The sequence below is a fragment of the Panthera tigris genome, chromosome D4, assembly GCF_018350195.1.
Source record: "Panthera tigris isolate Pti1 chromosome D4, P.tigris_Pti1_mat1.1, whole genome shotgun sequence".
NCBI lineage: Eukaryota > Metazoa > Chordata > Mammalia > Carnivora > Felidae > Panthera > Panthera tigris.
In genome coordinates, this window is record NC_056672.1 from 82,292,120 (window position 1) to 82,319,593 (window position 27,474).

The following is a 27,474-nucleotide window of genomic DNA, read 5'->3' on the forward strand; positions in this document are numbered from 1 at the left end:
GCTCCAGGCTCTGAGCTGTCAGCACAGAGCCTGACGCGGGGCTCCAACTCACAGACTGCAAGATCATGACCTGAGCCGAAGTTGGATGCTTAACCGACTGAGCCACCCAGGTGCCCCTGTAGAGCCATTTTAAAGTGTGATCTATTTGACCCTCTGGCTGAGATTCAAATGAATCAATATATTCTGTTCCCATGTATATGGTTTCCAGGACCAAACTTGACCTCACCATTTAAAGTGGATCAAATCTGAGATTATATGAGCAGATTGGAAGTATGACAGCACCCACACCTTGGAGAAGAATGGGGGTGGGGGGGAAGGAAGCTCAAGTTTCCAAGAGAAATGGGATATACCCAGGTCTGAGTCCACTCTTTGTGAGTTTGGTGAAAGCAAGGCCCAAAGTCTCAATTCCAATTTGAAGATTCTACAGCTTAGACAAGTCACTATAGAAAGACTGGCAGAATCCTTCTGGAATCAATGTCACATTTTATGCAAACCAGGCGCACAACACTGTGGTTCTCCACCTAACAATAATGAGAAAAATCAAATTGTGTCATTTGTTTTAAATCTTGTGTGAATATTACACACATATGTCATGTTATATAATGTCACTATGAGACTTCCTTTCACAGTAACAGAAAATTTAGGAGCTGTGGACTGTATCTGTAATTTTCTGTATTATTATATATTATATTGTTACTATATCTGTATTCTTTCAATGAATCAGGGCATGAACAAGTTTTGAATAGAAATGTTTAGTCTCTGGCTTATCAAGATTTAGAAAAAAAAAAATAACACAAAAGTTTTTAAACAGGAGCTCACCAAAAGAACTGAGGCCATCACCAACATACAGGCAGTTTAAGTCTTGAGTAAATATTATCTCTGTTGTCTTTCTAACCAGAATCTTCCAAACCATTTACATAGGTTACACTATGAATAATTGTGAGCTTAAAAAATGTTTTCTTTAGAGCATACCTGAAGTATGAACAGATGAAAACTCCATATTTAAGCAATTACACGCAACTCACAAATGCCAATTTCCATCACAATTAGCCTAAGTTATGCAACATATTTTTGTTCCTTTTTAGTATATAGGTGATGTATGTTTTTATAATTTGCTTAACTGCCTATAGTGAAATTTTAAAATCACACAGACCATATAAAACCATAAAAGAAAGGGTACCTTTTTATTTTTCCCAATGTCCCATGTTTCTACATTGCTTATAGAGCTTGTACAAGAAACACTGTTAGTTTCTATATAAAGATTTCCATAAAATTTTTATAGTTTCTATAAATGCATAAAGATTGTTGGTTTCATTATAACCTCTGTTTCAGTGCCAATGGAAAGAAAAATTACCTGCAACTCTAAACAGCGAACTATATAAATAGGGTGAGTAAGGGTGCTCAGACCTCTATTCAAAAACCTCTAAGACACTGGCTATATTTCACCAAAATATAGATGAGCACACTGGAGAAGCAACTTCTCGCACACCCCCTCTAAACACTACTCTTGGAACAAACAGGCTGTAAAAAGTGCAACTGTGAGAACAAATTATTAATTCTTCATGTTTTAGGACAAGAGGTAATCGTATTATAACTAACATGTTTTAAAATGGTATGTGTAATGCCTATTACACTTGACATATTACAAGGCTATTTATGGAAATCTTCTGATAGGTTACCATAGCTTTACTCCAAATTATCCCATAGTACGTTATAATTACTAAAGGCCCTTTTTAATCTGGAAAAGCATATAATGTTTTGAAACCAAAGATGGGATTTTGATGAGAATGGTTGACCATAATTTGCTAACATGTTAACTATCCTTTCCTCCCTTAATTCAATTAGTATTCATTAAAACTACACTAATCACAATGAATAAAGTTTTACCAATTATTTCCATAATTATGAATGAATACAGTAAACAGAATAATTATAAATCTACTTAATTAACTACAGCCTGTTTCCAACAAAAAAAGGTATTCATGTTTTGTATTTTATTTTTAACGCTAGATTGACATGCTCATATCTTTCAGAACCATTTCTAGAAATGAAAAATAATCTTATTGCGATTCTGGTCTTTTTTAACAAATTTTTCTATGGTCCAGGCTTTATTAAGAACTTCATTATCTAAACCTGGAGTGAGAGATTGAAAAGAATGTGGTTTAAGCTACCAAAACCAAAGTAACCAAAAAATCATATCCGTGATTTCGGAATCTTAACACCACCCGCCCCCCCGCCAAAAAAAATTTAGACTACTTCATATTACGCTTAGGGACACAATTTTTTAAATTTCTTAAATACGTTGTTACAAGATTTATTTTTTTAAATGCAGGATTCAAGTCAGGATCCTATCAATGCTGATGTTTTAGTATATAAACCAGCTAAGCATTAAACAAAAGCAGATGAATAAATAATGTGAACTCTGAGAAGCCCTTGCTTTTGCCTTTTTGGTTTGTTCCTCTATTTTCAAAAATACAGGAATTGCATGTCTTTCCGGAATTAACAAAGCCTATACTTTCAGGTTTCAAGATAGCAGGCTTACCAGATTTTAAATGAAATATTGAGTGCTACAGTGATTTAATGGTTTTAAACCATAGATGTCGTTGCGGTCTGAGGGTGTCACAGACAACTTAAGGAAGAAAAAAAAATGGGGCACAGAGAAATCACTTTGTCAGTAATTACAATCAAGAGTCCTAAGATGTGGCTCAGGCTGCTCATTACTTCTTCTTTCTGAATCGAGACCCTTATTTACATTTCAGATTACATTTTTTATGAAACAGTAAGATGTATCAGAGCTGAGAGGAGGGAAATAATGAGGGGAAAACATTTTAATAAAACGTGTTGGGTCTGCATTACTTCCGTGTCAGAAAGAAAGGCTACTTCTGTAGTGATGGATCATTTATTCTGCTTCTAAACGAGAAGCAAAAAGATGAAACTGATGAACTTTTACTGCCCATTTGTCTTTAGCAGACAATTAAGACAGAGAAGATCAAAATGGATTATCATACCACGCAGACAACTGGCCCAACAGTAATACATCTCCGGGACCACAGATTTGTAACTCTCTTTTATCCCTCCCCTTTCTTCTTACTTCTTTTTCCACTCTAAAGGCAGTGCTAGCTTTGTGGCTCAAGGAGAGCCAAAAGGCTGGTCATCATTATTCAGTCACAGATGTCAATCTAACCTCCCTTTTTTCTCAGTTTCTAAAGCAGTGAGCCACAATAATTTGTGACAGATTCTTTTACTGTAAGGTACAAAGAACACACAGAATAAAACATCTAGCAGCAGCAAGTGTCTCTGATCAAGTGTGCTGGTACATGGGAAATACACTATATGTAAAAACAAGCACTGGTAGGTTAGGCGAATGAGGAGGAAAACTGGAGGAGGGAATTTTGTGTGCGTGCGTATGTAGTAACAAGCACTATGCTTTGTGGTGAATTAGCTCCCATATTCCTTACGGATTACATCATAAATGTTTTAATACTAGAAATGTTGTCTAGATCAAGCACATATTCAGCATTTAAGGTTTCTATGGACTAAAACATTTCTAAGAACCCTCTAATATAGTACACCAAGGGAAAAGATAATTTGGTTTAATCCAAAAAATGCTGAGAAGAGGAGGAAAAAATAGAAGATTGGCACCCAACTGATAAAAAGGTAAATAAGAAACATGCAGGTCTCATTCCCTTGACCATCCAATCAACTGTCAAATCAATTTCTGGGAACGTGGAGGTAACTTCCCCAAAAGCAAAGCAGACCTTTCATTCACCCTTCATTCTCGAGTTATATGTGATAAGGAAGGGAAACCACGTATGCGGAGTTGGAAGAAATGTTAAATAAGACTCTCCTAAGTCTGCATCTAGCCCATGAGTACCGTCCTCCAAATTTTAACATTATGTTAACAGATCTAAACAAAGAAAACAAGTAACTATCCTGTGAATACTTTAAAATAGCTGAAAATCATCATTTTTTTAGGTTCTTACCGTAATTTTAAATTATTCCAACTTCAACATATGAAATACTTGTGATAACATCCATTAACCAAAGTAAAGGGAACTAAGTTCATAACATAATATTTAATCTCTAAACTGAGTTTCACATGCAACAGAAGAGTATTTCTCTATATACACACACATACTATATATATGGGGACTGTACATACATATGTGTATATACACATATGTGCCTCCCAAACATACAAACATATACTCAGAAAAACAAACATGGGAAGGTAAATACCAAATTGTCATAGTGGTTATCTCTGAGTAAAAACTATAGATGAATTACGTTTGCTTTCTTTTCATTCTTTTTTAAACTTATTGCTGATTTATCCATATTTCCTAAGTATTTTGTCATGAACATACTACCCATGTGATTTTTAAAAGTTACACCAAAAAGAGGAAATAGTCATTCTGGTCAAAAAGTTTCAGATATAGCAAGAAACTATGTTTAAAGGAATAGATGCAGATGTTAACCCTGTTATTTTCAGGTTTGTCCCACAAAATTTTCTCTTGTTGGCTAATTCAGAACCTGGGACCACAAAGGTTATTTACCTAGACAAAAGATTTTAGAATAATGATTTTCTTAAGAGCTATGGACTCAAGTCTATTCAGAACCACACTTTGAGATTTTTCACTCTTTAGACATTGTTTGACGAAAAAAATTAATAATGAGGTCTTATAATCTTTGGATTGTGCAGTTTAAATCCAATGGGTTCAATCAATCACACAGCAATTTAAGGCAAGATAAAAATGTAACTCTCCTGTTGGAAGACGAAGCAAGGGTTAGAGAAGATTAGTATTTTTAAAATCTCATTCAAGAGTCTTGAGATCACACACAAAGCAAACCATACCAGTTCTCTTGGGTTCCTGTACAATAAAATCTCATTACAAAGCATCTCATTATACTGATTATCCAGTTATATTCCTGGTCACATTATGTCCCCTGTATTCATAAAGATGTCTCAGATACCTTGCCCTCTATATAACAGGCCACATTGCAAAGGTGTTACGACTATTGTACTGGATATTTCTATTCCATTGTACTTATCCTCATTCAAGGACATTTTTTAATAGACAAAATTCAATGGAGGTACTTCAGAAACATGTTTTTATTGTGTACAATATTCTACATGTGAAAGACCTTATAATTGTTTTACTCAGTGTAATCAAGGATGCTTCTATCTTGAAATGGCTTTAAAAAGCATCCCAAATTGCTTATTTGAACTAAAAATGTAAGATGCCCCCCAAAAAGCTATAAAACATCTCTAATATTTCTTAAGATAGACACTGGAATCCAGAATGTATAACCCGGATCTAATTATCAAGAGTAGAGCAACATCACAACTTCAGCGCTATTCTGTGACTAAAATATTTCCTTTCACTTCACTCCATGCTTGCGGGATACAGGAAATTCGAGATGGCAGGGCCAACCAGCCAACCTCAACTTTCACTACCATCATTAGAACTAACCTCACCCTGAAGACCGTTCCTGAATGTGTATCTTCTTCTTGGAGTACTACCATAACACACAGCTTCATAATCTATTTCAAATTCCAGGAAATGTTATAAACTTCCCTCCACATCATCTCTTTTTTTGTTATGCTGGTTCTTGATTGCTTAAATAGCATTTAAATAAATAAATAAATAAATAAGAAATAAATAAATAAATAAATAAATAAATAAAAGTTCACAGGCAGCCCAAAAAGGATTTCCTAACGAACTGCAGACTACAGCATACCTCAAAGTAAAAGGTAAAAATTTGTGATAGATTTTTCTTCCTTACTTTTTGTGCATTTGTTCCTGAAGGTTAACACCCCAAATCTAGCACCAATATTTTCAATCCGATACCTCATCTGTTTTTACTTTTTGTCTTGGGTTCCTAATTGCTATTTCTCTTCCCTCTAAAAATTCATTTATCTCTTTCAGTAAAAAGAACAGTAATAATATGTTGAACAACTCTGAAATAAATTTTGTCATGTAAAAAATTAATTACGCATTCCGAACCTGGTCACTGTAGTCCTCCGGGAATTGCCTCTGCACCTCAGGATCTGTAAATAATTGACAGATAATATTAATTGGCTTTGGATTAGTGAGCAAGCAGAGGATCACACATTAATATTTGATCAGAAGATGATAGCAGCCCTGGCAGGGGATCCAAGGGGGGCAGCTGAGGCTGCTATGTTGATGAGCACAAGGACGGACTCGGCAAGGCACTCCCATTACCCTCCTCCAGAAATATAAAAAAGAAAAATTCTGAAGACCTGATGCTACTGTTAACTTTAGACTATTACCTAATGCAAAAATCTTGCCCGCTGAAAATTGCACTCAATATATTTTTCCAAAGAAAATGAGTCTTAAACCTGGCTTGACTTTTTTTTCTCTAATCAGAAGCCTCCTTTTCACAGTTACAGATGTGGGCTTGATAAACCACCTTAAACACCAGTTTCAGATTGCGTGAGTGTGTGTGAGTGTGTGTGAGTGTGTGTGTGTGTGTGTGTGTGTGTGTGTGTGTGTGTGTGTGTGTGTGGGCGGGGGTGGGGGGGAGTAAGAGAAGAATTCTTTCAAGGAACAAATGCAAAACTCTTTGCTTTTCAAAATAAAATATACCCTTAGCAAAACACTCACGAACTCTTGAAAATACAGATAAAACCAGATGAAGTTTTCTTCAAAACAGAACCAAACAATAGACTTTTGGTTTGGCAGTGCAGACAAAATATCATGAAATGAGATATTATGTTCTACTGAACATAATAAGACTTGCATAGAAACTATAAAAATACATAGGTGAAAACACCTTTTATGGCCATCTGTTTAAAATGGAATTACCAAAGGGTTCACTTGATTCCTCAATCATAATTGCAAGATAATCCAATGCCATCGTCTGCAAGTCAATACAGAAGTGTACTAATTAAAAGCTATTAGCACTCCATTTGCTATTGATTAGGAAAACATTCAATCTTTTCTAATAAGAGTAAGACTTGGTTCCTCAGAGACACATTATGGGGGAGTGATAATAATATTACATATTTGAGAAATCACATATCAGTGCAAAGGCTTGTGGAAAAGCATAGTATTTGAGGGTCCCCTCGCACACTGATCACAAAATACGCTACTCGGTTTTCAGAGCTATCTTTTTTTTTTCATAACTACCTTTTAAATCATCAATTTACTTCTCGATGAGTGAATCCACATTAAAAGTTAAAACCCTCCAAATCACAACACAACAATGCAGCCAAGAACCTCTCTGCAGCAAAGAATCAAAAAGGGAGAAAACAAAGAGCCTATTCACATACTACATTTAAACCCTAGAAATACCAGTTTTCAAGTCATTCAAGTCAATGGATGTTATTTTTTCAAAACCCAAGAGTAGTAACAAAAGCAGGAATATTCAAAAAGGCATACCAAAAAAACAAAGCTTCCACCAATGGGTGATGCAAAAAAGCTGAAACTATCTGTAGACCATTTCAACTCTTCTTGAAGGATCTTCTGGTTGACTTACAAACTGGGGACCAATTTCCTTCTTAACCTTCATCTGCAAGTAGTAGATGGGACAAAGGACCCGTGTAGACTGTGACCAGCAGAATTCTGGAGTGACCCCCTCTGAGGTACTGTTCACGGCTGCCCCAGTAAGCCTGAGGAAGCTGAGAAGCTGTTGCTTCTCTCTGGCCGGAAGGGCTGAAATCACTCAAGAACTTGGCCCTCTTGGGACAGGAGGCCAGAGGGCGCTAACGGTGTGGGCTGAGCAGCACTAGGTCTACAGGGAAGAATTAGTCAGCAGGATGCAAAGATACAGCCAGATGCCTATCAAACCTCTCAAAGTGTGCTGCTGGGGTGGGGGTGGGGGTGGGGAGAGCTTCCGTAAGAGGCAGGGGTTCCAATTCCTGAAACATACGTACGTCACCCTGGTGCAGAGAAAAACTGGCGTATTAGGATTTAAAATTTGCGCCCAAGACTGAAACAAAAATGCACTTGTAAGCAAGCCACTGAGGGAAATGGTAAAAAACAAGTTCAGAAAGCCACAAAATAATCTAAGGCTTCTTTTTCTTCCAACTGTCATGTGATTAACACTCTTTAACCAGAAAACCTCATACAGAAATGACTCACATATACATCTTTAATATCATGTCCTCTTTCTTGCAGTAGTTGGTGCTTCTCAGGAACCACAAAAATACTCATGAAAATAAAGATGGCAAAAAACACAAAGACTTATCTTCTTATCACCATTCTCTGAGGGGACAAATGTCAAAAACCAAAATTTGTGATATATTCTTCAAGTTAAAAAATAAGTTTCCTACTCATGGGTGGGAGAAGGAAGGTTTTTACATCCTTGGTCAACTACGTTAATAAGAAACTACATTAATAATTAGAAAATGTATTTTATTCATATATGCAGTGCAGAACTTTAAAACGAGAAGAAAGCACGGATAAAAAGAAAACTCAACTTATTTTAATATACTAACGGTAAAGATGACCATGGAATGCCAAGATGGAACTCATTCAAATCATGCCATCCTCAACACTGCCTCAGTGGTAGCCATAACCACCATCATCATCAAATTCCTCCAACTGTCCTCAGACTAACCCCAAAGTGAGACGCCCAGAGTTTTACAGAATCACGTTCCAAGAGAATACATGGATTATTATTTACTATGATCTAAGCATAAAGCTTGTGCTTTCCTTTAAGGCCTTGAGGGTCACAAAAGCAAACTTCATGGGTTCTTAACATTCTCTAAAGCAATATTTTTTTTTTTAAAGCGGAATGGGGGCAGATAGGGAGGGCAATGCTTTTTAAAACCCAAAGCCCAACCTACTAAGTCCCATTCCATTAGCTAAAGATCCGATCTGATAAAACACTATGAAAGGAATTTTGTAAAAATTAACAAAAAAGACGAAAATAATTGATTTGAGTTTCCTTAAAATGTCTATTTTGCACAGTAGAGTGAAATCCTCTTTTTTCACATTGAGTCGATCATAATGCCATAATGTCACCAAAATATCGACATTGGAAACATCTGAGTTTAAAAGGTCCAAATACAATCTGCTTTTCTCAAGCAACACAACACCCGCCTTACTAACAGTTTCAGCATGGCACATTGTGCAAAACGTAGCACCCTGCAGTTAAGCAAACCGCCTTTAAATTTTCTGTCTGGCAGCAATCCACTTGCGTGTCTGTATGTTTTTACAAGGACTCTATGTATTTCATTGCATCAGCTGCATTTCTTTGAGTTTTAAATGGTCTGGGAACATTTTATGAAATGTTCTATATCTTTATATGGAAAATAACATACACTGGAAAACTGTGCATCGGTCTAATATTTATATATCTATTTCTTTATCCACCATCCAATACTGTAATTGCTAATGTTCCAAAACACCTTCTCACATTCATACCCTCACCGCCAAATGCAGTGTCACCAAACAGCTAACTTTCAACACAAAAATCTGCAGATCAGAGAACTACCAAGGAAAAAAGCAACAATTTGCTTAGGCAATTGGCAGTGAGAAGAGAAGCATGGGCATATGTCAAGCTTTTTCTCTAAGAATTGTCCCCCTGAAGGAAAATTAAGAACATTCCTTTTCCTTCTCTCTCGGCAACTTTCTCCAGATTTAAGTGGTTGATTCTTAACGAAATTAAAAACTAATTTCATCATCTCTCAGGAAAATACTTTTCGACAAAAAATATATTAAAAATATCTCGCCACAAGACGCATGGTATGGTAGAGTCCATACATCTCTTAACTACGTACACCTCAAAGAGGCAGCTGGCTCTGGGACAAGGCTTTGCATTATGTCCATGTGATGGGCTACTCCCTGCTTCCAGCACCGTGGCCCTGCAAGAGGAGGTCTCCACAAAGACACATGGGCACCACTTCCACTGGAAGCCACCAGAAGCATTTCCATACTTAAGACATTTCACAGCACGGGAATCCCAACAGCACGATCTGATTCAGGCACCGAACATGACCATGCTTAAGAGGCTATGTCTTCACAGCGGGGGGGAAAAAAAAAAAAAAGTCTCAGAACAAATATGTCTTGATTTTTTTTTTTAAAGAAAGGTTAATTTTCTTCAACTTCAATTGTTCATGTTTTCTAGTCTTCTACCGTAACATACTTTAAATCTTTAAGATATACCAGATTGCCACAGGATGTTTAATTAATAGAATAAGAGTTTGGGCAAGACTTGCTGGAACGGTGCTATAAATTATTTTACACAGGCTCCAAAACCTTGAGTTCTGCCTTAGGCTTCAAGTTCCTAGAAAACGTGGTAGACAGATCTTTTACAACAGAAATGCAAAATAATTCATAAAAGTACTGTGGTTATGTATGAGGGCTCATTTGCAGATCAGGAACCAGTATGTGTGCACACACTCACACCTTACCAAGTTATTTGCCTGTTTTTCTCTGTCACACCAAGGACTCCATTTGAAGGGTCAAGGCATGACACTTGAACTGACTACTGAAAAACACACCGACTTCATTTTTCTATGAAATGTGTAACAACGGCACACTCACCAAACGTCACAATCTTCTAGAGCTGGAGCTCTTTTAGGAAATTTCAGAGAAACTGCAAATGTAGCCGTCAACACGGGAATCTACATTGCTTTCACTTTTAACATGGTAGGCATCAAGGCAGAAAACATTACATTTAATGCCCTCTCAGTTTATCCAGTCATTACCTCTAGGAGATTTCAGTCAGTAAGAAACAAAACAGTGAACATATTAAAGCTTACAATTATAAAAATCTTCCCTTCAAAAGCTAGCCTTTAAAATTAGCTATAAACGATAGAATCTCATTGTTCAATTCCATGTTGTTTAAGGTACCATCTTCCTCTCTCCCACAACCGTAAATGTTAATCCGAGCTGTAATCAGATTTAATTTTCCAGATGAGAAGATGAGAATATGCTGCAAACGGGGAAATAGTCCATTACCCTGCTCTTTCCCTAATGACATTTTCAAATTTTATACACTGAAAATGGTCACTCTCAGAAAGTAGTCTGAGAAGTCGTATATTTTGAGGACGAGCTCAATCTTCCCCAAAACGCACTCAGAAATAAACTTTTTTTTTTTAATCTTCATGAAGAGAAGTTTTTTTTTTGTTTTTTTTTTTGTATAATGTAGCATTAAAGTTTCTGGACAGTATGAATGCAAACTGGACTGCACTAAAACAGAGCTTTAAGGACACTACCTATTAAACTCATTACTGTTATAAAGAGTCAGTTTCACTTACTTTATATTCCAAAATACCTAAATCATTAGTATAGCATTTTAACTAAATACAATTATTCTACTAAACTATTCCACTTATCATAGTTAAAATTTACTTATTAAAAATAATGTATTTTTGAAAGGAATATTACAAATGTTGTACACAGTTAAAAAAAAAAACCATCAACATGATTTCCTTCTTCTTAACAGTGGAACAAAATAATTTATGTTGTCTTTCCTTTAAAAATGTTTTTAAAGGGGCGCCTGGGTGGCTCAGTCGGTTAAGCGGCTGACTTCGGCCCAGGTCATGATCTCGCGGTCTGTGAGTTTGAGCCCCGCGTCAGGCTCTGTGCTGACAGCTCAGAGCCTGGAGCCTGTTTCAGATTCTGTGTCTCCCTCTCTCTGACCCTCCCCCGTTCATGCTTTGTCTCTGTCTCAAAAATAAATAAACGCTAAAAATAAATAAATAAATAAATAAAATAAAAATGTTTTTAAATTAAAAATTACTTCTTCTCAAAAAATTATTGATTTCAAAATGCAGGTTTTACCCTGAAATTACAAAGGAATATAATTCACTATTATAAAAAGCATTTCAAAGTCCTTTAAATGAACATTTGGTTTCCATGTAAAAGTGGAATTTCTTAAACAAAAATTATTGTAGGTTTTAACTTTTTGCTCTAAAACATAAAGGCAGTAAAACATAAAACTTTGAGTCATCACTGGTTTTAAAACTATGTATCCAGTCTAGCCTTTTCCCTCAACACTGGCATTTAAAACACATTCAAATACTACTTAACAGCAGCCAGCTTGATAACACAAGAACAGGTCACCGTCTACACCTACAACAAAAACCCAAACAACATTATTCAGGGAAGGAGACCACGACCCACCTCAGAAGGGTAAGCAATGGAACCATTCACGTGCCAGATTCCTCCACAAACTAACAGATTCTGCCTTTCAGACATATCCTGCTCTGATGTGACTATTTATGCATAAACAGCAGACACTGACCTATTGTTTTCAGTTGTTGGACTTATGAATGTAGTACAGTTACCAATTAAGTGAATCAGCAAGTCCTAAATGCATCAACTGTTCTACAAATAATAAGTCCACTGACATTACGCAGTAAAATCTTGGGAGTTTCATCTCTCTTTCTAGGGAAGGGTGATAGACTTTTCACTAGCAAATGCCGCTACTTACCAATAATTTGAAATATTTTTCATAATTAATTCCATCCACAAAAGGTCTATGAAAACCTGATTCTCAATCGAACTTATGCCACGTGAACCCCAAAATCAAACACAAGTCGAATTCCAAAGGGGGCTTTATTTTTTTTTTAATGTTTGTGTGTGCGTGTATGTATGTATGTGAGAGAGAGACACAGACAGAGATGGAAAGAGAGAAAGGCAGAGAAGCAGAGAGAGAGGGAGACAGAGAATCCCAAGCAGGCTCTGCACTGTCAGTACAGAGCCCAATGTGGGGCTCGAACCGATAAACTGTGAGAGATCATGACCTGAGCTGAAATCCAGAGTCAGACACTTAACCAACTGAGTCACCTAGGCACCCCCCAAAGGGAGCTTTAAAATGGAAAAAGGGGGTGTACTGGAGAGACGAAAAAAGTCAAGAGAATACGTGCACTTATACTTCGCTTTTTTGCCTGCTGAACATCCTAGTTTTCAACTTTCATTGTTATTTAAATATTTAGGTTCTTAAAAATCAGTTCTAAGTTTGGAACTAATTGCTAAAATCTATCAAACTGATAAATATTGATGAAGGTCCTTTTTTGTTTTTTTTAACGGTTAAAATCCCAGGTTTCCATTTAACTTCCCTGTAAGTTAGGATTTGTTTTAGCCCCTCTTTTGAATGTGTACCATAAGTGTCCGACTTTTATTCCAATGTGAATAACTACTTCAGACTCAACCTAAATGAAGCTGTGTCCTTTGTGTACTACAAATGTAACATCACTGCATACAGTCTTTTCACAAATAGATAGAACACCTCTATCAGATCCAGGGGGAAGAGAGAACTTCATCAGTTATTCAAATACAACGACTGACCATGTACCCACTATGTGCCAGGCTCTGTGATAGGAATTTAAAATAAAATTTCTAATTTTATCTTCATAACAAAGCTATGACATTAGGACTATCATAAGTGCATCATCGTTAAAGAAAGCAATAGGTTACCATTTGTCCAAAATTAGAAAATCAGTATTTATTCACGGCATAAATATGCAGAAGTGACTGGCCCAGATGAGGAAGGGGCCAGTCCTTGCTCTCTCAAGGAGTCTACAGTGTAACCCTAGCAGAGAATCCGCAGAATTAAACAATAACCACAGAGCTTGCCAAGTGCTGTGCAAGGATTAAAAGAAGGGCATCGAACCCAATTTTCACAAGGACAGGAAAAGCTTCAGGGAAGAAGTGACAGAGCCAGACGTGGAATCTAGGACCAGACCATGCATGGTTCATCTCGTGCTACCACAAGCCCCCTTGTGAACAGTCCAGGGGACAGGGAGTCAGTATTTGGTGAGGCCAGGGCCCGTGTTCTACTTAGCATGGTCTCCTGCAAAAGGTCTGCCCTGTTACAACTGCTCAACACATATTTTGGCAAAACAGAATAAACAGAACACACTCCTTAAATACCCGCCTCTCTAAATGGATAAAAGGCCAATTTTAAAACATCCCATTGAAAACAAGCCTCTGAACGCTACAGGCTTCCTTCCTAAAGACACATTGGCATATAAGTAAGCACACAATAAATATTAGTTGTTGTTTTATTATTAACCCCAGTGGAGAAATAAGCAAGCACTATAAATTAGATGGCTACAGATGTATAGGTATGCCTCAAATTGGAAGTACATGTGTTCCTGAAATAAACTTTTATAAACCCAATTAAAATTTTCCCATTGCCTGCCACTACGTACTTAGAGATGTTATAACTTTATCAGAAACTGCTTTTCTCTTCATCGTCAGTGGTTCGAAAATCCTTAAGCTACAGTTTATTTGCCTCCTGGCATCTGTTTGCTAATGATCTGTAAACATCAAATGCACTAGGGACTCTCCCAGATTTACAGAAACCCTGAGGTGAATCTCTGTATAAATGGAAGGACCTTTCTGCTAATTTCTTTGCGTTCTAAGTTTGCATTCCGGGGTTCAGAAACAGTTCCGTTAAACATTTTTGCAGTAATAATTACAATATTACCTACCAGCTACCATTTACTGAATGCCTATGTATCCCAGTTGTTGCCAGAGATGGTTTATTATCTTAATTAATCATAACAACAACTCTGCCAGGTAAGTACATGTATCCCTGTTTTATAAATAAGAGAAGTGAGGCTAAGAACAAATTCAGTTAAGAAACAGAGCTGGGATTCAGCATGGATCCATCAGACTCCCAAGAATCCAACAGTGGCTTTCTTTTTTGGCTTTATTTATGTATGTCCTCCCGTGGATCTGTCTTCTAGTTATTATTGTGACTCAACAATGAGAATACATCTGGACAAATAACCAAAACATGTTGTCATGAAATAGGCCTTAGCAGATTATGAATGAGAGCTTTCCAATTTCTCGATTTAAACTCCTTTGCCAAGTTGAGGATATAAATAAAATGACTCCAAAGTAACTAGCACTCAATTCAACTAGTAAATATGATAATTAAAAGATGAATTCCAAGGGGCGCCTGGATGGCTCAGTCGGTTAAGCGTCCGACTCTTGATTTTGGCTCAGGTCATGATCTCGAGGGAGGGATCTGCCCCTCCCCTGCTCAAACTTGCTGGCACTCGCTCTCTCTAGCTCTCAAAATAAATAAACATTAAAAAAAAAAAAAGAATGAAAAGATGAATTCCGATGAACTTTGAGTATTTTTATAGAGTAGAGGTTATCCTTGGATTATCTACGAAAGAAATTATTTGCTAAACCAAATGAATAAGAACACAGAGAAAATGTTTTCCTACTTGGGAAATGTGTTTCCACTGCCTCTAAACCATACTGAGAACCCCAATGCTAAGGCCAAACTACCACATTAGTACTGATAGAGCTGACACCTCAGCAAGGGATATATACTGTGCCTGTCAACCAGACTTTCTTATAGACAGAATTCTGCCTCTCTTTCCCTGGAAACAAGTTATTGCTGCCTAGTCCTTGTCTGTACCATTAAAGAAGCAGCACCTATATATCCTATACCACTTGTGGGGGGTGGGAGGGTAGCAGAGAGTAAAATATATATATAATTTGCCATTTTAACATTTTTAAGTACACAGTCCAGCTACTGAATTACTGTACAACCATCACTATTGCCAAAACTTTCTCATTTCTCTAACTAAAACTCTGAACCCACTAAATAACTCCCAATTTTCCCCCCTCCCCAAAACCCCTAGCAATCACCATTCTACTTTCCGTCTCTAGGTGCCTCATATAAGTGGAATTATCCAGTATGTATCCTTGTGTGACTGGCTTATTTCACTCAGCACAAGGTCTTCAAGGCTCATCCATGTTGTGGCCATGTGTCAGAATTTCCCGTTTTCCCCCTGAGTTTATATATTTATTTTGAGAGAGACAGAGATGGTGTGAGCCAGGGAGGGGCAGACAGAGAAGGGAGACAGAGACAACCCCGCTCGAACTCACGAAACTGAGATCATGACCTGAGCAGAAACCAAGAGTCAGATGCTTAACCGATTGAGTCACCCAGGCGCCCCTCCCTCCTTTTTAAGGCTGAATAATACTCCACTGAATGGGTATACATTTTATTTATCCATTCATCTATCTGTGGACACTTGAGTTTCTTCTAGTTCTGGCTATCGTAAATAATGCTGCTATGAACAGGAGTGTACAAATATTTGTGCAAGTCCCTGTTTTCACTTCTTCTGGATATATGTCCAAAATTGGAATGGCTGGATCATGTGACAATTCTACACTCCATTTTTCTGAGGACCTTTTCCACTTTTAACATCTTTCAAGACCTTTGTGTTGTAAAGCTAGACTTGTCTAGAATCCTTGGCCTGGCCATTAAGACCAAACCACCCAATTTCATCTCTGTTTCTTAAAAATCAACCTCCAAACCTAGCCAGCCTGATCAATCGGCTTTGCCACAAAACGGGACATGCTCTGCTCATCTTTCTCCTCCTCCCACATCCAAATCAGACCCTTCCGGTTCATGCTGTCAGGCAGCACAACCTACAAACATGGCCAACTGTATATTCTTATATGAATTAACATTCAATTACACTGGCACTTCAAAAAATTAAAAAGACAGAGAACCATGTCCTCCATCACAAGTGCAATGAATTTGAAGTGTAGCTGGCAAAGGAACAACAAAACTGGCACACTCACTGAAACTCCTTCACTCGCCTTCTGGCACTCCTGGTCAGTGATCAGTAGAATTCTCAATCTCTTCGCACTAAGCTCCCTTCCCACTCCTACGTTCTCACCCTGACCTAATGCTGGCTTCCTCTGGAGCCCTCTCCACGGCCGAATGCTTCCTCTCCATCCTGGAAGCCTCTGTTCCTTGTTTCCACTTCTGGACCTTTCTCCCTCATCGTCCAAAATTCCAGATTTTAACCTGAGGTCACCAAACTACTCTCCAACTACACTCCCCAACCCCCACTCTGTTCTCATCTACCAATCCCGGGGTTACTCCTCGTTCCTTGAGTCACACGGATCCTGGTGCACGGACACTGACTCCACGGCCACTCCCACCACAAGTCTTAGTGATCCCACTATGCACACAGAAAATCCTTCTGAATCCCTGAATTCTTGATTCCTTGGCCTCCTCCCGGCCAAGGATCTGATCCTCTACCCAATCTCAGCTACTCACTCCCATGGTCAAACCCAAACTCTGCAGTTACCAAAAACGGAAAATCCCTCAATAATCAGTTTCCAGCACCTAAGCCTCCAACCATGACCCTCCCTTCTAGTTCAGTCCCTACAGTATTGTCTTCATTCTTCAACCCCACAGGGACACTCTACTAATCTTTTCACTCCCCTTTATCCACCTCAGGTCCACACTATCCTCCTCACCCAGTTGAAATTCTATTTTATAACCATTCTTTTCCATACTTCGACATCTTTATGCCTCCCTTACTTTGTCAACCTTACTTGGCAAAAATCCAATGATCCACCTGCACCCCGGTACCGGCCAGAGAAAAACATCCAACTCTGCTGACTAATCTAGCTTTAAATTTGGATTCTTTACTCTAAGTGAGCGTAGGTAATTATACCACATTCTCCTTAATTCATTCACTCTCTTGTTCTCCACGGTGAGGATTTCATACTTTCTTCTCTCCCCTCAAACCTTCTCCATCTTCAATTGCCACTAATTACCTTGTTTGCCCCTTCACTGAGAAAATTAATCAGAAGAGAACTCCCACAAGCCTCCGCCACGTCTTCTAGCCACTTGAGATCACTGACCCACAGACTCCGCCTTTGTCCTACTGATACGATCAACTGTCTGTGCCCTTGCAAAGGCCCTTCTTCCACTTGTGCACCAGGACCCCATCCCCTCTCGCCAACTCAGACATTGCTCTACCAATTCTATGTTATTAATTTTACCTCTCTACTGGATCTTTCCCATCAGCATGCCAACATGCAGTTATTTCTGCTATGCTTTTTTAAAAGGTCAAGCCCCTGGGGCGCCTGGGTGGCTCAATCAGTTAAGTGTCCAACTCTTAGTCTCAGTTACAGGTCATGATCTCACAGTTTCATGAGTTCAGACCCCACTTTGGGCTCTGTGCTGCTGGTGTGGAGTCTGCTTGGGATTCTCTCTCTCCCTCTCTCTCTCTGCCCCTCCCCCACTCACATTGTCTCTCTCAAAATAAATAAATAAACGTAAAAAAAAAAAAGTAAAAGGGCAAGCCCCCCATAGCTACCACCCCATTTCTTTCACTGTCTTTACAGCTATATACTTCAAGAGTATACTCGCGCTTGCCAATTCCTCTCTTCTCACTCTCTTTGAACCCATGGCAACCAAGCTTCTATGCCCCAGCACTTCTGTAAAACTGCTCCCGTACTAATGACCACACCAACTCACTTCTTACTCCCAACATCAATTATCAGTCCTCCTTCCTCATCTTACCTGGCCTATAAGCACCACTCGACACTCTTCCAGAGGGTCCCTCTGACTCACGGCTTCTCTTTTAAGCTCCTTGCTAACCTCTCCCTGCTGAAGGGCCCCAGACCTCAGTCCTTGGACTTCACTTTTCTTTCTTGATGTCCTCCTTCACCAGTCTCTTTCAGTCTCATCACTACAAATACAAACATGCACTGTCAGCTTTACACTGATTTCTCCAGCTCAGGCCTCTTCCAACTCCAGTCTCATTTATCTCACTGTCTACTCAACATCTCCACTTGGATGCCTTAGCAGACATCTCAAATTTAACATGTCCAACGCCAAACTCCTGATCTTTCTCCCACATTTCAGATCCAATCTGTCAGCCAATCCTGTCAACTAAACCTTCAAAATAAACTCAAGTTCTGACCATTTCTCTCCATCGCCACCACTATCACTCTGGTCTAAGTCACCATCATTCCACTACAACAGTGTCCTAACAAAGGGTTCTCTTGCTCCTGCCTCTGATTCCTTACAGACTGTTCTCAACACAGCAGCCAGAGTAATCCTATCACTTAAGTCAGGTCGTCCTTCACCAGCAACCCTCTGACCTCGCTTCCTACTAGCCTGCCCCCCGACTCTGTTCCAGACGTACAGGTCTCCTTGCCTTTCTGCAAACACGCAAGCCGTGCTTCCACTTCGCGGCCCTTTCCCTCACCGTTCGCTCTGTGAGATAAATACCCAGGAATGAAGCATGTGTTATCTGTCTTCATTCACAAGTTCCTTTCCCAGCGCTGCCTTGCCCAATCACCTTATTTAAAATTATAATTTCCCTCTCCCCACAATTCCTTGTTCTCTCTCCCGGTCTTATTTTTCTCCTTAGCACATTTTATCATCCAACATACTACATACTTTCTTATTATCTGTTTCCCCCTACTAGTGTGTATGCTTTCTGATGGCAGGGAATTTTGCCTATTTCATTCACTACTATATCCCCAGAACCTGGAATAGGGCCTAGCACATAAATACTGAATGAGTCAAAGAGAATGAAGGAAGAAAGGGAGCATAAATTCAACCACTCCTTCCAGCAAATAATTTGGCAACATGTTTCCTGAGCCCACAACCCATACCCTCGTAATTCCACTTCTCAGAATCTATCCCAAGGAAATACAATAATTGCTTTTATGTTTTTTCAAACATCATTTCAAAAATTGGGAGTATTAATAAACTCAAGTGACCCAACACCGACATGCCACCATCAAAATTCGGTTTTGTCTGTAATAACATGGGAGAATACTAACATCACTGCATTAAGAAGAATTAACTCACAATGGAATATAAAGATGTATCACACTGTAACAACAACTGCTATTAAAAAAAAATTTTTTTTCAGAAGACACAAAATGGAAACCCAGCAAAACTTCTAGCTACGTGTCTGAGTTGTGGAATTACAGCGTTTTGTTTTTTTTTTTTTGCCTTATTTCCTGAATTTTTCACATTTTTAAACAACGTTCATAATTTAAAAAGAAAAAGAAAAAAGGAGAAAAAAACTCTGTAAATAAAGGAATATGCTCCTGAGAAATTTGACTTAAACGGCCCACATATAATGTCCCCATCTGCCTCTTCCAGGAATCTACCCCTGATTACTTCAATTCACAATGACTGATTTCCTCTGAGCTTCTGTAATATTTACTGTTTTTGTAGCATCATAAATTATTAACACCTGACTGTGCATCTAATTATTTTACTATCTTAGACTGTTACTTCCCTTGTCTAAGTACTTGTCTTCTTAATAAAATAAGCAGTTCCCAAGGCCAGGACCCACATCTCTCTACCATCTGTACTCTTCCCAAGAATCAAGGCACCATGGCATTCAAGCACAGTGCCAAACACAGAGCAGACTGCCTGCCATAAATGCTTTCTGAATTGAACTCTACTCTGAAATGCCTTTATAAAATTTCCCAAGAAAGATTAATTTAAGGGTGTTTCTCATCAAGTCTCCTCCAAAAGACTTTATGCCCATCCTGCGTCCCATCTGTGAGAGGCATAGACCCGTGTCACTGAAGCTCAACAATTCTGCAAGTATTGTTATCCCCAGAAGACCAGGAGAGGTGACATCACTGGCTCTTAATCACACAGATGGGCTAATGTAAAAGCCAAGATTCAAACCCATAGATTTGACTCAAAAATCTATAGATTTTAATCACTGTGCATATATAGCTTATTATGCCCCCCACCAGCCTCTTCCAGGAATCTACTACCGCTGACTACAGGTCTTACTCACTGGACTAACACAGCAGAGGTTATGAAACTTGGGTGTGCATCAAAATCACCTGAACGGCTTCATTCAGCTTCTGTCTCAGTAAGTCTGGGTGGCACCCAAGAAATTCCATTTCTAACAAGTCCCAAAGTCGTACTGATGTCGCTCATCTGAGGACAGAGCTCTGAGGATAGCTATTTTACAGACCTGATAAATACCAGGGTACGTTCCTCAGAAAAGGTGAGACAGCTTCAATTCCATCTTTGAGTCTCAGGTCAGGTACTCCTTTCAGTGAAAATTCTCTGGCCTTTCTTTCCCACCACTAGCAGGTTGATTGCCCCTCTCAGGCCTTGATCCCAGTTAACTATAGACTGGCTCACTCTACTTTGAGCATTATGTTACAATTACATTACGTGCGTGCGTACACAATGTATTATATAAATCATGTGTTCTATATATTATATGTATATATTACGTTGTTATATGTATATATTACATTGTTACTATTACTATGTTTTGTTTGTTTTGAGAGACAGAGAGCAAGCATCAACAGGGGAGGGGCAGAGAGAGAAAGAATCTCAAGCAGGCTCTGTGCAGTTAGCACAGAGCCTGATGCAGGGCTCGAACTCATAAACTGTGAGATCATGACCTGAGGCGAAATCAGGAGTCAGACACTTAACCGACTGGGCCCCCAGGCGCCCCATTACTATTACTAACACTATTACTAGTAAGACCCCTACTATAATCTCCTTCTATGGGTCCTCTAGTATTATAAAGGCTGGAAAGTTAAAAATTTTATTTCTCTAAGGCCCCTGACACTAGGGTACCAGCTATGATTTGGGCTCCACCAATCAGATCCACTTGGTGAGACCTGAAATCAGAGCACAGGCAAGAAGAGAGCCAGGAGGGAACAAAAAGATTTTTTTTTTTTTCTAATGCAGAACTAGCAGGAATGGCATGATGGCTCTGGAGGCAACAAATTTGTTAGACACTTCCTAAGCCCAAGTGGTCAAAGGTGGGAATACCCTGGGGCTGACATTTGGGATAGCAGCTTCCAGAATCTTCCAGCTACCTCTACAGTGTGACTCTGAAAGTCATTCCTGGAGACTCAACTTAAAGCGTATTCCTACACTCAGGATTTCTAATGATTCCGTAAGACTGAATTCTCTGTATTCACTCCTTTTCTGATAGAGTGGTTTCTCTTAACTTCAACTAGACCTTGACTGATACGCTTCCTGTGCATACCTCTGTGCTATTATCACACTGGACAATCTTCTATGTACTTGCTGACTTGCCCTACCTAACCCTACCCTTCTTGAACGTAGAACCACTTTTATTTATCTTTGTGTCTTCTGCACCTAGAACAATATCTGACTCTTAACACACAATCATTTTCAGTAAGCTTTCAGAAAATTGCAATAACCATTGTAACATGAAAAAGATTTAGCACGAATACTAAAGTATCAGATTGGGAATCAGCAGGCCTAGATTCTGCCACTATGTGATCATAAGTAAGTCTTTGTGAATTCTCTGAAATATAAACTGGAAGTGTTGACTAAAAGAGTGTTTTGTACTCTAAAATTCTGTCATCCTATGATCTAAGATCCTCAGACAACTCACTGCTTTGGTAAAACATCCATATCTACAAGTTTCCTTTAAAGGAAAATGGCCCTGAGGAAAGCACTTCTTTCTGGTTTTCCCTGTGGCCAACCATCCTACCGAGTTAACAAGACTCTCATAAAAGACAGAAAACAAAATAAAGTCCTTTCAATGAAGTGAAATTTTAAATTTAAGCAGGAGTGGCTAATACTGAAATACCATTCTATATAGGCCCTTTTTAAGGATTTAGGAAGTCTGCACGCTGAAATATTTATTTTACATTAAGAAGCAATTAACTCAAGGCACCTGGGTAGCTCAGTTGGTTGAGCGTCTGACTTCGGCTCAGGGCATGATCTCACTGCTCGTGAGTTCGAGACCCGTGCCAGGCTCTGCACTGACAGCTCAGAGCCTGGAGCCTGTCTTGGATTCTGTGTCTCCCTCTTCCTTTCTGTCCCTCCCCCGCTTGCGCTGTCTCCCTAGTAAATAAATAAACTTAAAAGAAAAGAAAGAAAAGAAGCAATTAATTCAATAACTGTCCTGAACTAGACCGATACACTTGACATAACAATGAGAATTTTAAAGACTCCTTTCGTCCTCTGCTTGGTTCCACGACTTTGCTTCTGTGGTTTCGCCTCATTATCTGGAGGGGTTTCCTCCCTCCTTCCATTGCTATAAAACCTGCATTCTATAAAGGCCCAGCCTCCATTTCAACCAATAACACTTCGTAGGAGATAACACAAGAATTCTTGGCTTGGAATAACGCTGGGAGATCTCTCCTCCTCCACTTGCATTTCCTCAACGGGTCTTAAAAGCACAACTCTCTTCTGGATAAAGTTCACTCAGGGTTTCCCTACGCTCTGGACTCTGCATCCATGCCGAATCACAAGGGAAGGCAAGCTCTGTAGAGCCAGGTGAGGAGCCAGGGCTGGAGAAACAGGACCCACAGGAAATGTGGGCCAGCAGGCGAGAGAAGGGAGCAGTTAAGAGGGCAGCAGAAGGCTGGTACACAAAACAGACCCTATGCAAACCCTATAGTGCCTAAAGCTAACCACTGTCAAAATTCCAGTAAGTTCTTCAAGCTCTTCAAGACCAAATAAACTAGGGTTCTCAGAGAATTAGTCTGTGCTCAGGGCACATTGAGATAAAGGTGAAGCAAAGACAGTTATGGCTCTTCTCTCAGACTTGCTCACACAGTCCCTCACATAGATACCTTTGTATAAACAAGCAAATCATCCCCCAAGAATAGGAATGGGACTTTGTCAGGGTTGACTCTTCCCAGACGCAACAGGGGACAGGGGTGAGTAACTGAGTTCACAGGATGCAGTAAACTCTGGCTGTGGAGTGTTAATCTCAGGGCATTGATCAGGCCTTTCTCTCTACACATGCTAGTCAGGACAAACCTGCCCCACACCACCATGGCCCTCTTCTAGGACTTACACAGTCCACTATCTCACCTGATGGAAGACAACCCATATAAGTAGCTTATATGGGTTAGCTCAACGTACACAGCCAACTCTAGATCTATTTCTTCTGGAAGCCCCTGGCACCTGCAGGATTATGCAAACGGTGAACAGTAAGGTGATCCCAGTGCCTGACAGGAGAAAGCTGCAGACCCTCAAGGCTAATGAAGTTGTTTGGACACCATTTGGGCAAGATCACTCCAGACTACAACCCGAGAAGCTGGCGTGAACTGGATTTCGACACTTAACTCTTCTAGTAATCAGCTGTGTGACTTTGTGTTGGCTATTTAACCTCTCTGGGCTTCGCTTCCTCATCTGTAAAATGGGGATTAAGACAGTATCTGTTTTATAGGGCTGCTATGACACAATAAATGAAATAATGCACTTAAAGAAGTTGAACTAAGGGCCAGCATGTGTAAGCTACCAGTATATATTAGGCATTACTATCATTTTTAATATTATTTTTCATAATCGTGTGGCAAGCAAAAAAGAGAATGAGCACTGAACTCAGTCCTAAATTAGAATCTTGATTCAACTACTTACCAGCTGTGTGATCCTGCACAAACCTGTTTTTCTGAGCACCAGGGCCCTGATCTATATATAAATTGGGCATAATAATTATCTGCCTCACAGAATTTTCAAGATTAATACTGGATGTGAAGCACTTTGAACAGTAGCTGGCACCTAGCAGATGCTTAATACTCGTTTTCCTCCCAAGGCCCCCATTATGCATAAGGCAGAAAAAAAACACTAAGAAGCTTTGGGGTGCCTGAGTGGCTCAGTCAGTTAGGTGTCCGACTCTTGATTTTTGGCTCAGGTCATGATCTCACAGTTCAGGGGTTCGAGCCCCACATTGGGCTCAGTGCGGAGCCTGCTTGGGATTCATTCTCTCTCTCTCTCTCTGTGTGTCTCTTTATCTATCTTTCTCTCTCTGCCCCTCCCTCACTTGCACTGCCTCTCTTTCTCTCTCTCAAAATTAATAAACTTAAAAAAAAAAAAAAAAAGACACTAAACAGCTTCCAAAGTAGCCAATGATTCAGTTCCTCTCTGCGACCGTCTGCTTACATATGATTGGAGTCTTCACCTCAGCTCTATTTCTGAGCTCTACTTAAAATCCTGACCCTTCCTGGTCAGCCCTGCTGTCTTAGTGCTCCCCTTCCTTTCCCGGTAAGACGTTTGATCTTTTACATTTGTCCTATTATCCCAGTTCAGCCAGACAGGAGCCTTTGCTAACCCACACTGGGCTCCTAGCCTGTCCTTGCCCTCAGTTGATCACCATTGGCCCTCCCCAAGAAGGTCTAATCTTGAGCAGTAATACGAGGTTGTCAAACTATCCTGATATTGCCTTTCCAAGGTGATAAAAAAGAGTCTTTCGGTGAAGGAGTCATTCACCGAAAAATTATTTTTTATACACCCACTACTGGTAAGCAGCATGTTAGGCACTAAGAGGGCATCAAGAGACATGACCTGTGTTCTCTCCCTCATAAGAGGTAACAAATACTCTGTCGAAGTTGCTCAAGTACAACAGAAATTAGGACAGTTTTGAAAGAAAGGGTCAACAAGGACTCTCATTCCTACTCAGATGAGGGAAGAGAGGTGGCAGCCTCTGCCAAAGAAATGTATCTGCTCCCTATCCCACACCAACATAGTCCACAGTTATCTAGGTAGCCAATATTTCCATTTGAGCTTGAATTTGTTCACCTTTCTTGCACGAAGCCTTGACTAGATCCTGTTAAGCGATCGACCTGGCCTTCCTTCCCCTCGCAGACTCCAAAACTGAAAGCATTTCCAAAGGAGTTGGGACACCAGGCCCCATACCTTACCACCCTGCAAGATGCCAGAAAAGGGTTGGAAAGAGGTGCTGAAATTTTACAGTCCCATAAGTCCTGTCATTGTCTTCCCCTCATCAGGTAAGCAAAGGTTAAAAGTATGGAAAACTTCTGGAGGCCGAAGCATCTGGGGAAAGAAGCACTCTCACACAGTCAGCAACAGAGAATGTGGTTGGATGGAAAGTAATTAATTATAATTTTTCAGAAGCACAAATAGAATCAATTTTAAATGCCCATGCCTTTTAAATCACCAATTTTACTTCTAGGAAAGCATTTATAGAACTCATGGAAGCCACTGCCTTCTACAAAAAAGTTCATTAGAGTGTTTTTCAAAATACTGTAACTATGAAACCACCCAAATATCAATCAACAGGGAAATGGGTAAATAAATTATGGTCAACCCATGCAATGGAGCCATTAAGAGTGGTTTAGGACGATGTGGAGCAACCAGAACTCATATACTGCTAGAGGGAGAATAAGTTCAACAACCACTTTAGAAATTTGACAATATTTAGTGAAAGTCACATACACCCACCTCATGACCTAGTAATTCCCTCTTAGATATATACCCAGGAGAACCAAATGTATATGTACACCAAAAGACATGTACAAGAATATTCACTGTAGCTTTATTGCTTATTGTAGCTTTATTATAAAACAAAAGTGTCGATCAACAGAGGGATGAACTGTAGTATATTTACAGTGGAAGACTGTATAGCAATGAGAAAGAATGAACTATATGCAACATGGGTGAATCTCACAGACATATTTTTGAATAAAACTATATGAACCCACTTCTATGAAGTTCAAAAATAAGACTAATACTTGGCAATAAAAATCAAATCAGTAGTTGTCTTTGGGGGCAGGAGAAGGGAGGACGCTAAGAGGAAACACAACAGAGCCTTCTGGGGTGCCACACAGGATGTTTCACCCAATCTCTAGTGAGGTATAATTGACAAACAAAAAACTGTATACATTTATGGTATACAATTTGATGTTTTGATATTCTTATATGATCACCACAATCCAGCTGCACAACATATCCATCACTTCGCACAGTTACCGTTTTTGTGTGTGGTGAGAACACTTACTGAAGATGTACCCTCTTAGCAAATTTCAAGTACATAATTCAGTATTGTTAACTATAATCACATTGCTGTACTCCAAATGATCTTGATCTGGGTAAGGGTTACAGGACTATATACATTCATGAAGCTATATACTTACTTTCGTGGATTTAACCTCTTTCTAAATCTCAATACATTTTTAAAAATAATAAAGTGATCTGGAACTGTAAATGACATGAAAAAGTGTCCTTTTTAATAATTTTTTTTTACAGTTTATTTCAGAGAGAAAGAGAGAGAGCGTGCATGCATTTGCACAAGCAGGGGAGGGGCAGAGAGAGGGTGAGAGAGACAGAATCCCAAGCAGTTTCCGTGCTGTCAGTTTGAAGCCCAATGCAGGGCTTGATCCCACAGACCATGAGTTCATGACCTGAGCTGAAACCAAGAGTCAGAACACCTAACCAACCGAGTCACCCAGGCACCCCTTAATAATTTTTAATTGGACCCGGAAATACTTTCATATTGACTGCTACAAAGATTTAATATTAACTTTTTATGGGATGACTTCAGTACATTTTACGCATGACATAATTCACCAGTTTGAACTGTATACTTCGATGATTATTAGTAAATTTACCAACTTGTGCAACCATCACCATAAATCAGTTTTAGAACATTTTTATCACCCCAATGAAATCCTCACGCCCCTTTACTATTTAACCTATTTTCCTACCCTTAATCTACTCTAACCTTCTACATTTGCTTTTTCTGGACATTCACCTAAATACAATCGTACAATACCTGGCCTCTTGTGTCTTGTGTCTTTCACTTGGAGTAATGTTTGGGAAGTGCATCCACGCCATGGCATATATCAGTAGTTTCTTTATATAGCTGAATACTTTCCCATTATACGAGTCTAACACATTTTATCTATTAATTCACCAACCGATGGGCAGAAACATTAACTTCTGCAACATTTCTATTTACAAATCTAGCTAAAGCACTGCCTCCTA

At 39.2% G+C, this 27,474-nt stretch overlaps 1 protein-coding gene across 5 annotated transcripts in view; it reads right to left on the bottom strand.

The window, feature by feature from the left end:
• DENND1A (DENN domain containing 1A) overlaps positions 1-27,474 on the bottom strand; it is a 509,265-nt gene that overhangs the window by 373,291 nt on the left and 108,500 nt on the right. For 4 of the 5 annotated variants that reach the window (XM_042963736.1, XM_042963734.1, XM_042963735.1 and 1 more), the window contains one exon: positions 6,006-6,049. In XM_042963736.1, the coding sequence (XP_042819670.1) occupies positions 6,006-6,049 (44 nt within the window). Of the gene's footprint in view, positions 1-6,005; positions 6,050-18,276; positions 18,322-27,474 lie in introns of those variants that run through there. The other variant, XM_042963737.1, reaches the window with a different exon arrangement.